This window comes from Carcharhinus amblyrhynchos, chromosome 2 (assembly GCF_965287045.1).
Source record: "Carcharhinus amblyrhynchos chromosome 2, sCarAmb.v2.hapA, whole genome shotgun sequence".
NCBI lineage: Eukaryota > Metazoa > Chordata > Chondrichthyes > Carcharhiniformes > Carcharhinidae > Carcharhinus > Carcharhinus amblyrhynchos.
In genome coordinates this window covers 137,360,172-137,373,422 of record NC_137325.1, presented here as the reverse complement: position 1 = coordinate 137,373,422, position 13,251 = coordinate 137,360,172, and the positions used below count along the sequence as shown (strand labels likewise).

General features: G+C 46.8%; 1 protein-coding gene across 1 annotated transcript in view; it reads right to left on the bottom strand.

Moving 5' to 3' along the window:
• Nucleotides 1–5,890, bottom strand: part of obscnb (obscurin, cytoskeletal calmodulin and titin-interacting RhoGEF b) — a 696,366-nt gene extending 690,476 nt beyond the window's left edge. Inside the window, exons 1-2 of the mRNA XM_080214757.1 lie at nucleotides 5,630–5,890; nucleotides 4,110–5,170 (exon numbers count right to left, since the gene is read on the bottom strand). Of these exons, the coding sequence (XP_080070883.1) occupies nucleotides 4,110–5,163 (1,054 nt within the window). The 5' untranslated portion in view covers nucleotides 5,164–5,170; nucleotides 5,630–5,890. The remainder of the gene's footprint in view (nucleotides 1–4,109; nucleotides 5,171–5,629) is intronic.
• Between the last annotated feature and the right edge of the window lie 7,361 nt (nucleotides 5,891–13,251).

Sequence of the window (13,251 nt, the reverse complement as noted above, 5' to 3'; positions counted from 1 at the left end):
TGGTAACCCTTTTTGAACCACCACAGTCCATATGTTCTGCGAACGCCCATAGTGCTATCAGGGAGACAGCAGATGTCGGAGTTTGCTGTGCTCAGATTGCTTGCCATATCTCGCTATCTCAATATCTGAGGTCCCTATTTGCTTCAAGAAGACAACCAGCATTCCAGTACCAAAGAAAAGTCAGGCAGCATGCCTTAATAACTTTCGTCCAGTGGCTCTGACATCCATCATTACAAAGTGGTTTGAAAGGTTAGTCATGGCACGAATCAATTCCAGCCTCCTAGATGGGCTGCATCCACTACGGTTCACCTACCGCCACAACATATCCACAGCGGACACCATCTCCCTGGCCCTGCACTCAACCCTGGAATACTGAGATAACAAAGACACCTATGTCAAACTCTTATTTATTGTCTACAGCTCAGCCTTCAACACCATTATTTCAACAAAACTCATCTCTAAACTCTGTGGCCTGAGGCTCAGCTCCTCCCTCTGTAACTGGTTCCTGAACTCCCTAATCCATCAACCACAATCAGTAAGGATAGGCAACAACGCCTCCTCACGATCACCCTCAACACCAATGCCTCACAAGGCTGTGCCCTCAGCCCCTTACTATACCCCTTATACAAATAGAAACATAGAGGATAGGAGCAAGAGGAGGCCATTTGGCCCTTCAGGCCTGCTCCGCCATTCATTATGATCATGGCTGATCATCGAACACAATAGCCTAACCCTGCTTTTTCCCCATAACCTCTGATCGCATTCACCCCAAGTGCTATATCCAGCAACCTCCTGAATACTTTCCATATTTTGGGACCAAGTACTTCCTGTGGTGATGAATTCCACAGGCACACCATTCTTTGTGTGAAGAAATGTCTTCTCACCTTTGTCCTAAATCGTGTACCCTGAAATCTCAGACTGTGACTCCTGGTTCTGGACTCCCCCACCATCAGGGATATCCTCCCTGCATTAACAATGTCTAGTCCCCCCAATTCATCTGAACTCCAGTGAAGACAATTCTAACCTAGTCAATCTCTCCTCTTACATCAGTATTGCCACGCCTGGAATCAGCCTGGTAAATATTCACTGCACTCCCTCGAGAGCAACAGCACCCTTCCTCAGAAAAGGAAACCAAAACTGCACACAATACTCTAGGTGTGGCCTCACCAAGGACCTGTATAATTGCAACAACATATCCCTGCTCCTGTACTCAAAACCTCTCGCAATAAAGGCCAACCTGTCATTTGACTTCTTTACCACCTGCTGCACCTGCTTCAGTGAGTGGTGCACAAGGACACCCAGATCCTGTTGCACACTCCCCTCTCCCAACTTACAGCCATTCAGGTAGTAATCTGCCTTCTTGTTTTTGCTTTCAAAATGAATAACCTCACATTTATCCAAATTATACTGCATCTGCCATTGATTTGTCCACTCACCCTACCTGTCCAGATCATTCTGAAGGATCTCTGCATCCTCATCATAGTTCACCCTTCCACATAATCATCTGCAAACTCTGAGATGTTACATTTTGTTCCCTCATCCAAATCATTAATATATATTGTTAAAAGCTGGGGTGCCAGCACCAACCCCTATGACACCCCATTAGTTACTGCCTGCCAATTTGAAAAGCACCCATTAATTCCTACTCGTTGTTTCCTCTCTGTCAACCAGTTTTTTTATCCATCTCAATACTCTTCCCCCAATTCCATGCACTTTAATCTTGCATGATAATCTCTTGTGCGGGGCTTTGTCAAACACTTTCTGAAAGTCCAAATATACCACGACAGGCTCCTCCTTGTCAACTGTTAAATATGTTACATCTTCAAAGGATTCCAACACATTTGTCACAACAGATTTATACCTATGACCAAATTCCCCTTCAACTCAATTTTTAAGTTTTGGTGACGACACCACCATAGTGGATGCACTTTGGAGCATGAAACATAATGGAGGACATCCCCTGTCTACATCAATAGGAATAAAGTAGAAATAGAACATAGAACATAGAACACTACGGCACAAACACGCCCTTCGGCCCACAAGTTGTGCTGATCACATCTATACCTACCAAGCCATAGAACTATCTGTAACTTCCAATGCCATTAGATCCCATATACTCATCCAGAAGTCTTTTAAAAGACCCCAGCGAGTTTGCCTCTACCACCACCGACGGCAGCCGATTCCACTCACTCACCACCCTCTTGAGTGAAAAATTTTCCCCTAACATCTCCTCTGTACTTGCTTCCCAGCACCTTAAACCTGTGTCCTCTCGTAGCGACCATTTCAGCCCTGGGAAATAGCCTCCGAGAATCCACCCTATCTATTCCTCTCAACATTTTATAAACCTCTATCAAGACGCCTCTCAACCTTCGTCTCTCTAGGGAGAAGAGACCTAGCTCCCTCAACCTATCTTCATAAGGCATGCCTCCCAATCCAGGCAACATCCTTGTAAATCTCCTCTGCACCCTCTCAATAGCTTCCACATCCTTCCTGTAGTGAGGCGACCAGAACTGTGCACAGTACTCCAAGTGGGGTCTGACAAGGGTCTCATAAAGTTGCAGCATTACCTCCTGGCTCCTAAACTCAATCCCTCGATTAATGAAGGCCAGTACACCATACGCCTTCTTGACCACATCCTCCACCTGCGAGGCCGATTTAAGAGTCCTATGGACCCGGACCCCAAGATCCTTCTGCTCTTCAACCCAGCTAAGACTCCTACCCTTGATATTGTACTCCTGTCGAGAGCTTCATGTTTTCTAATGTCCAGATCACCAACTACCTTCCTGGTCCCTCCATGTCAACACTATAATTAAGAAAGCTCACCAATGCCTCTACTTTCTCAGCAGGTTAAAGAAATTTAACATAACCACTACGCCTCACCAACTTTTACAGATGCACATTAGAAAGCATTCTTTCTGGTTGTATCATAGCTTGGTATGGCTCCTGCTCTGTCCAAGACCGCAAGAAACTACAAAGGATTGTGAACGAAGCCCAGTCCATCAGTCAAACCAGCCTCCCATCCACTGACTCTGTCTACACTTTCCACCGCATCGGAAAAGCAGCCAACATAATTCAGGGCCCCACACACCCCAGGCATTCTCTCTTTCACCTCCTTCTGTCAGAATACAGATACAGAAGTCTGAAGACATATACCAACCAACTCAAAAAAAGCTTCTTCCCTGCTGCTGTCAAACTTTTGAACGGACCTACCTCACATTAAGATGATCTTTCACTACATCCTAACTATGATTGTAACATTAAATTCTGCACCCTCTCCTTTCCTTCTCTATGAACAATATGCTTTGTCTGTGTACCCTGCAAGGAACAATACTTTTCACTGTATACTAATACATGTGACAATAATAAATCAAATCAAATCTCCCACAGGACAGTGACCACATTTCAGAAGTACTTCGCTGGTTGCAAACGTATTTTCAGACATCCTGAGATTGCAAAAGGTGCTGCATAAGAGTGGTGAATTTGTGGAACTCGCTGCCCCATAGCGCGGTGGAGTCTGAATCGTTGAACGTTTCAAGAGGGAGACAGACATATTTCTAAGTAAAAAAGGAAAGAGGGATATGGGGAACATAGGGAGAGAGGTGGATTTGAGACTATGGAAGAATCAGCCATGATCTGATTGAATGGTGGAGCAGGCTCACAAGGTTGGATTTGCCTACTTCTGCTCCTAATACCTACGTTCTCATAAATGTGGTTAGGTATACTAAGGGTAAACTTATCATGGCCAATGCACTTAACTGGGCCATCTTTCGGACTGTGGGAGGAAACCACAGCACCTGGAGGAAACCCATGCAGGCACGGGGAGAACGTGCAAACTCCACACGGTGACTTAAGCTGGGAATCGAACCCGGGTCCCTGGCACTGTGAGGCAGCAATGCTAACCACTGTGCCACCATGCCATGGGGTTATCCGATAGCGCTTTTTATTGGGGCAGGATCAATGGGCCAAATGGCCTCCAACTGCACTGCAAGAGTTCTATGATTCTTTCCTTCTCTATGTACAGTATGCTTTGTCTGTTTAGCAGGCAACAAACAGTACTTTTCACCGTATACTAAATACGTGACAATAATCAAATCAAAATGTCCCTTTACCTTTGACGATGACCAGCACCGAGCTGTAAGTCTGTCCGGCCAAATTGGAAGCGGTGCAGGTGTAACGCCCGTTGTCACTCTGCTTGCAGTAGAGGATCCTCAGCACGAAGTTGTCCTCGTCGTCGTCGAAGAGGACGTGGCGGCGGCCCGGGGAGATGACCTCGCCGTCCTTTTTCCACACGATGTCGGGTTTGGGTTTGCCCGTCACCTGGCAGCTCAGCTTGGCGTGCTTGCCCTCGCGCACGGTACACGTGCGGGCCCAGCCAACGGCCGCGCTCGCGCCTGCGCCCGCCGGCGCGCGACGCCCTCCCGCTTTCTCGCGCTCTTGCAGGGCGGGCGTGAAGGAGGCGTCCGCCGCCGAGGGCAGGAGGTCGACGCCGCGCATTTGCACTCGCCGCTGTTGCAGGTGGGCCAGCAAGGAGGAGTCGGGCAGCTGGGCGGCGGCCTCATCCGGGGAGAGGACCACCAGGGCGGCCACAGCGTGGCTCTCGCCCAGCGGGTTGAGGGCCCTGCACAGCAGGGCGCCGCCGTCGGAAAACCTGACGCAGTGGATTTTCAGGCTGCTGCCGTCGACGGTCGCCTCCACCGAGTAGCGGTTATTGCCGCCGTCGCCCACCTTCTGGCCGTCCTTCTCCCAGTGGACGGACGGCGTCGGCCTGCCCTCCACCTTGCAGCAGAAGGTGGCGTCGCCGCCCAGGCACACCCTGAGGGAGCAGGGCTTGAGCAGGAAGGACGGGGCCGCCGGCGCCTCGTCCCGCCCGTCGCCCACCCGCAGGGTGACCGCCGCGTACGCTTCCCCCACCGTGTTGTTGGCCCTGCAGATGTACTGGCCGCTGTCCGCCGTGGACAGCTCGTAGATGGTCAGCTTGTACAGGTCGCCGTCCTCCACTGTCTTGAAGCGGCCCCCCGATTTCAGGGGCGCCTGGTCCTTCTCCCACACCACCAGCGGCACCGGGTTGCCAATGATCTGACAGGTGAGGGTGGCATCTTTGCCGGCGGAGACGGCAAACGCCTTGGGTCGGGTTAAAAACCTGGGGGCTCCGCCGAAATCCATCCTTGATCTAGAATGGGAGGGGGAAAAAAAAGACAGAAACGAAGAAGTCTTACACTTTGAAGGTCATGAGAACCGTTCTTTCTGGTATATTTCCGAGCGCTATTTTCTTCGAGGTCACACAAAAGTCGTCAATCATCACCCCTTCCCCTCCCTCAGTTGCAGCAATGTCTTAAAAATAGAAACAGCTGTCTCCGCTTATCTCTCCTACATGTCCATTTCTAGAACCACTCCTTGATAATACATACATAATAGTATTAGTAACAGCACACACAACTATCTGTGTTGATTAAAAAGTTCAGCTAGAAAGTTTGGAGGTCTTCATAATCTCAATTTGCAGTAAAATCTAGAAATTCATTCGTCCCTATCTGAATCTTAGCCGAAGTGCGTGTCTATATGTGTATTGACTCGGTTTCTAACAATTCCGTATTAAATCTGTGCAGTCCTGTAAAAAGAAAAGTAAACTTACCTGTTTTCAAATCTGGAGAAATCAAAAAGACCATCAAAAAAAGTTGCAAATATATAAGTTACACATCGGTGTGTGTGTGTGGATTCCAAGGAGACCTGAATCACGCATCCAGATACTTCGTCCAAAAACGAATTTCAAAAGTTCGGATGAAAAGTTTGTGTGAAAGTCGATGGCTGGCTGGGGCTGTGTCCCCCAGTCCCCTGCAGTAGTTTTCGATTTTGCCTTGCACCCCGCTCGGTCCCGAATGCTGAATCGTTGACGTACTTTGCTTCACTCAGCCGAAAATCTAAAATAGATTGGTGACATTTGCGCAAGCGATAGCGTTACAGACGGATGAAAGCGACAGCATCTCCAAAGCACTCCGTCGAAAGTACCACTAAGTTTCGGGAGACATTTCGGACATCGTTTAACATTACTTCTGTGGGCAATACCCGAGGCACACTAGGTGCCTTGGATAACGTTTTATTAACTTTTCTGGTATCTGTTAATTTGTGAAGAAACCCCAATCTGTTTGAGAGACTTCTGAGTATGGTGCTTATGGTCCCCGGATTCCAGATGGTTTGTCCTACAGTGTAATCTCATGGGAGCTCATGATGAGATTGACAACAGCAAACGTTTGCAGCTTTATAATGAAACCTTCTGAAATTTAATATCAGTTTTGGCTTTCTCCACAATCCGTCCTTAATGTTCTATTTTGATGTAAAGTATCAGATTATTAGTATATTCGAGGTGTTAGGAAATCGTGTTAAAATGAAATGCAAGAAAATCCAGCAATAGGGAATATATTCTGGCGGTTGTATGTTTAAAGGACAAACTATTTTAAAATAGCAGAGACCAGTTGGCTGGGTTGGTGGAGCTCCTGCTTTAATAAACCTAGCCACACTGTAAACAGATGCTGTAAAGGCAAGTTGGTAATAATGTAGGGTAGACTGTAAATAAAAAAATTAGATGTTCAAAGGAAGTAATGAAGTTTGAATTTTACACTTACATTTTAAAAGGTGAAATGAAGGTAACTAAGAATGACTTCTGAGAAGTTTAGTTCAGATAAGGGAAACCAATATTTCAGTGTTCATTCAATGCAACCCATTACTGAGAACTCAGCCACTGCAGGAGAATGTGTCAACTACCAAAAAGCCGTATTTCAAGAAAAGCTTCTTCAAAGTGTTAAGTCTGAAGCAATCCTGAAAGGTATGTGTTTGGTGTGGTAATTATTCCCAGATTTTGTCTATAGTATTAAGATCTGTAGGATGTTGTTTGGAGAGGTTTAACTCTGAAGTTCCCCGATGAGGAGAAGCTACGACATCTTCTTCAGAGCCTTCAACATGTCATCAATGAAGATGAATATCTCACCAAGGCCATCTCCACACCCTCACTACTTGCTTTCAAATAACCATGCAACCTCAAACAGACCATTGTAAGCAGCAAACTACCCAACCTTCAAGAGAACAGTGACCATGACACCACACAACTCTGCCACAGCAACCTCTACAAGACATGCTGGATCATTGATGTGGATGCCATCATCTCATGTGAGAACACCATCCACCAGGTACATGGTACATACTCTTTCGACTCAGCCAACGTTGTCTATCTGTTACACTTCAAGAAAGGATGTCCCAAGGCATGGTACATTGGTGAGACCATGCAGACACTATGACAATGGATGAATGGACAATGCTCAACAATCGCCAGGCAAGAGTGTTGCCTTCCTGTCAGGGAACACTTCAGCAGTAAAGGGCATTCAGCCTCTGATCTTCGGGTAAGTGTTCTCCAAGGCGGTCTTCAAGACACAAGGCAACACAAATTTGCCCAGCAGAAACTGATAGCCAATTCCATACACAGCAGGACGGCCTCAACCAGGATTTTGAATTCATGTCACACTATCTGTAACCCCCATGACTTCCCTGAGCTTACAAAATCTCACTAACTGTCCTGATTTGAGATAATTCACACCTCTTTAACCTGTGATTATCTGTAACTCTAAAGACTTGATTATCTGTTAAGAGTTGCATTCCATCCATTGTAATTGAGGTTGTGTCTATGTATGCCCTGTTTGTGAACCCAACTCCCACTCACCTGATGAAGGAGCAATGCTCTGAAAGTTCATGCTACCGAATAAACCTATTGGTCTTTAATCTAGTATTGTGAGACTTCTTACTGTGCCTACCCCAATCCAACACCAGCATCTCCACATCATGGTTAGGAAAACTGAGAGATTTGGAACTTGGTAAAATTTAAAGATACTGGCCAGAATTCTCCAGCTGTTCATGCCAGTGGGATCTTTTGGTCCCACCAAACAAGTTTCCCCACTGCAGGTTTCCAGTGTCATGAGATACAGTCCCGTTGCAGCATGACCAGAAGATTCCACTGCCAACAAACAATGTGTCATCGACTGCTGCGAGAAACACATCATGGGGAGGCCAGTGCATTGCCAGTAAGGTAGCTAAGTGTTTTTAGTTGACTTGTGTTTTTTTGTTTAATAAACATTTATTTTGTTTACAATCATCACAAAAACGTCTGGAACATCTTTTGCCTTTCCCCTGGATTTGTTGGTCTTCACACATTTCACATTATATCAGATTAGAATCATAGAATACCTACAGTGCAGAACGAGGCCATTTAGCCCATCAAGTCTGCACCGACCACAATCTCACCCAGACCCCACCCCCATATCCCTACATATTTACCTGCTAATCCCTCTAACCGACGCTCAGGACACTAAGGGCAATTTTAGCATGGCCAATCAACCTAACCCACACATCTTTGGACTGTGGGAGGAAACCGGAGCACCTGGAGGAAACCCATGCAGACACGAGGAGAATATGCAAACTCCACACAGACAGTGACCTAAGCCAGGAATGGAACCCGGGTCCCTGGAGCTGTGAAGCAGCAATGCTAACCACTGTGCTAACATGCCGTCCTATATACTACAATATAGTTGAGAACAAGCATTTTGCATTTCTCTTCTGGGATTTGGGAAACTAGCATTTAACTTCTGCTGCACTCTTTACACATGATCAATATGCAAGCTTCAAGGAGTTGATTTTATTTCATAATATTGGTGGAAGTAATTTAAGTACCAAACTGTTCAAACTCCAACAGAAGATTAATAAAATTATTTATTGACTTACATACATAACAATGTATTACAATATATGTGGAGGTCAATGGGTGCTATTCGGATTGGCGGTTGGTGACTAGTGGAGTGCCCCAGGGATCGGTGCTGGGGCCTCAGCTATTTACCATTTATATAGATGATCTGGAGGAGGGAACCAAGTGTATGGTGTTGAAATTTGCTGATGACACCAAGATTGGTGGAACGGCAAATTGTGCGGAAGTGTGGAGAGTCTGCAGAAGGACCTAGATAGGCTGAGCGAATGGGCCAGGAACTGGCAAATGGAATTTAATGTTGGCAAATGTGAGGTTGTCCACTTTGGTAGGAATAATGGTAGGAAGGACTATTACTTACATGGCGAAAAACTGCAGCATGCAACGGTGCAGAGGGACCTCAGGGTCCTTGTGCATGAGTCGCAAAAACCCAGCCTGCAGGTGCAGCAGGTGGTCAGGAAGGCGAATGGGATGCTGGCCTTCATAGCGAGGGGGATTGAATATAAAAGTAGGGAGGTCTTGCTGCAGCTGTATAGGGCATTGGTGAGGCCGCAGCTGGAATACTGTGTGCAGTTTTGGTTGCCGCACTTACGCAAGGATATTTTGGCCTTGGAGGGAGTGCAGAGGAGGTTTACTTGGCTGATACCGGAGTTGAGGGGGTTGAACTATGAGGAGAGGCTGAATAAACTAGGCTTGTACTCGTTAGAGATTAGAAGAATGAGGGGAGATCTCATTGAGACAGAGAAGATGATGAATGGGATGGATAGGATAGAGGTGGAGAGGCTCTTCCTGCTCAGAAAGGACAGTACATAAGAAATAGGAGCAGGAGTAGGCCAACTAGCCCTTCGAGCCTGCCCCGCCATTCAATAAGATCATGGCTGATCTGTCGTGGCTCAGTTCCACATTCCCGCCCTCTCCCCATAACCCTTAATCCCCTCTCTTATCAAAAACCCATCAATCCGCGTCTTAAAAATATTTAGCGAGGTAGCCTCCACCACTTCGACGGGCAGAGAATTCCAGAGATTCACCACCCTTTGAGTGAAGAAGTTCCTCCTCAACTCTGTTCTAAACCGCCCCCCCTTTATCTTGAGGCTGTGCCCCCTAGTCCTATTATCCTTTCTGAGCGGGAAGAGTCTCTCCACCTCTATCCTATCCACCCCATTCATCATCTTATACGTCTCAATGAGATCTCCCCTCATTCTTCTAAACTCTAATGAGTACAAGCCTAATTTATTCAGCCTCTCCTCATAGCTCAACCCCCTCAACTCCGGCATCAGCCTAGTAAACCTCCTCTGCACTCCCTCCAAGGCCAAAATATCCTTGCGTAAGTACGGTGCCCAAAACTGCACACAGTACTCCAGCTGCGGCCTCACCAATGCCCTATACAGCCGCAGCAAGACCTCCCTACTTTTATATTCAATCCCCCTCGCAATGAAGGCCAGCATCCCATTCGCCTTCCTGACCACCTGCTGCACCTGCAAGCTGGGTTTTTGCGACTCATGCACAAGGACCCTGAGGTCCCTCTGCACCGTCGCCTGCTGCAGACTAGTAGGACTAGAGGGCACAGCCTCACGATAAAGGGGGGGGGCGGTTTAGAACGGAGTTGAGGAGGAACTTCTTCACTCAAAGGGTGGTGAATCTCTGGAATTCTCTGCCCGTTGAAGTGGTGGAGGCTGCCTCGCTAAACATATTTAAGACGCGGGTTGATAGGTTTTTGATAGGCAAGGGGATTAAGGGTTATGGGGAGAGGGTGGGAATGTGGAACTGAGACACGACAGATCAGCCATGATCTTATTGAATGGTGGGGCAGGCTCGAGGGGCTAGATGGCCTACTCCTGCTCCTATTTCTTATGTTCTTATGGTCTTGACCATTCTGTTATGCTTTGAGAGCATATAGAAATTCAGCAATTACTAAGGAATAAATTTTAGCTCAATCACAGGAAAAAAGTGTACAAGGATCTATTAAACCACCTAATGGATAGCCGCTTAGATGATATCAGAATCCCTGTGATTCAGAGCTAATCATCAGATCACTGAAATGTTAAATGGAGGACACAGGGGAACCAATAGATGCATATTTGATTTCTGAAAGAGAGACGTCAAAGTTTTTAATTTATACTCATCTCCAAACTCTGTGGCCTAGAGCTCGTCTCTTCCCTCTGCAAATGGATCCAAGACTTCCTAACCCATAGAGTGCAATCAGTAAGGTTAGGCAACAAAATCTCTTCCACAATTATCCCTAACACGGGTGCCCTGCAATGCTATATCGTCATTTTCACTGAATTCTCCAGCTCTTCATGCCAGTGGGATCTTACAGTCCCACCAAATGCGTATCCCCACCATAGATTTTCAGCAGGATTTTCACAGTAACTTCATTGCAGTGTGAATGTAAGTCTACTTGTGACTCATAAACTTTAAAACTTTCAGCCCCTTACTATACTCGTTATACAAATTCTCTTCCAACTTGATTTTCAAGTTTGCTGATGACACCACCATAATGGGTCAGATCTTAAACAGTGAAGAGACGGAGTACAGGAAAGAGATAGAGCTAAGTATTTTACCACCACGTCACGTCCGAAAACGGGCACTGCATGGTTGTAAAGTGGGGTGTAAAACTAATAATGTGATTGGTGCCGATTTTCACAACTGGCGCCATTTTACATGTCTGTCACCGGAAATTGGCAAGAGGTTGATTAAATACATGCAAATCGCCTCTTGAATGTGTTTAGCGACCCCTGCACTCAATCGCTTGGGCTTACCTGCCTTTATAGCCTCACCAGGAGAGGTTCCCACTGGCAAGGAATAGACATGCTCCCCATGAATGGGGAGCATTTGTCTTGGCCTTGCCAGAGGAACTTCAGGCCATTGAGGCCTCCCGGGGTGGGTGCCAGACTGGCAGTGCCACCTTGGCAACTCCAGCCTAGCATCTGGGCAATACGCATTGGGCAATGCCGGGGGACAGGACCGATGGAAGAGAGGGCCCACTGCCACTCTGCAGCAATTGTGGAGCAGAGGGAGGGGGGACCTGCTGCAACTCTGTAGCAATTGGTAGGGGGAGGGAGCAGGGCCACGATCAGTGGGGCAGGGAGAGGGGTCACGATTGGTCTGGGCAGCAGGGGCTATATCTCAGGCCATGGGCCCCCGTGACTGCAGGCTGCCTGCTGTTGCAGGGGCCCATCTGCTCCCTCTGCTAATGCACATGTGCAGCATCAGAGGTCTGCACATGCGCACTACCTCCCTCTGCAGGCATTTGGGCACATTAAGCCTGCCACAGACTTCTGCAGCGAGCAACGGACTTGCTCAAAATTTTGCAGCCACAGCGCATATGCATGGGGGGGACACCTGAAAATGCACCCCAAAAACGGATATGAAACTCTCCAGTTGCATACCTGCCCAGCATTTAGAAATAAAATTCCGCACAATCTGGTGAACTGGTGCGATGACAAAAATCACTCAATGTCAGTAAAATAAAGAAGATTGTCATCGACATCAAGAAGCGTAAAGAAGGACATGCCGCTGTCGACAACAACAATGATGAAGTGGAAATGGTCAAGACCTCCAAATTTCTAGGTGTCCAGATCACATAAGAACACAAGAAATAGGAGCAGGAGTAGGCCATCTAGCCCTTCGAGCCTGCTCCGCCATTCAACAAGATCATGGCTGATCTGAAGTGAATCAGTTCCACTTTCCCACTTTCTCCCCATAACCCTTAGTTCCCTTGTCTATCAGAAATCTATCTACCCGTGACTTAAATATATTCAACGAGGTAGCCTCCACCACTTCAATGGGCAGAGCATTCCAGAGATTCACCACCCTTTGAGTGAAGAAGCTCCTCCTCAACTCCGTTCTAAAGTGCCCTCCCCTTCACTAACACCCTGTCTTGGCCTCCATGCGAACTCTATAGTTAAGAAGGCACACCAACCCCTCTTCATTCTCAGGATGCTCAGGAAATTCAGCATATCTGCTACAACTTTCACTAATTTTTACAGAAGCACCACAGAAAACATCTTTTCTGGATGCATCACAACTTGGCATGGTTCCCACTCTGGTCAAGACCGGAAGAAACTACAAAAGCCATCACACAAACCAGCCTCCCACCCATTGACTCCACCCACACTTCCCACTGTCTCAGCAAAACAGCCAGCATAATTAAGGACCCCACGCATCCCGGACATTCTCTCTTCCACCTTCTTCCATCAGGAAAAAGATACAAAAGTCTGAAGTCCCATACCAACCGACACAAGAACAGCTCCTTCCCTGCAGCTGTCAGACTTTTGAATTGACTTGCATTAAGTTGATCCTTCTCTACACCCTACTACTGTGATACTACATTCTGCACTCTCTCATTTCCTTCTTAATGAACGGTGTGTTTTGTCTGTATAGTGCGCAACAAACAATACTTTTCACGATATTTTAATACATGTGACAATAATAAATCAAATTAAAAATCAAATCATGCACCAAATGACTCAAGAACAGCTTCTTCCCCATTACCATCAGACTTTTGAATGGGC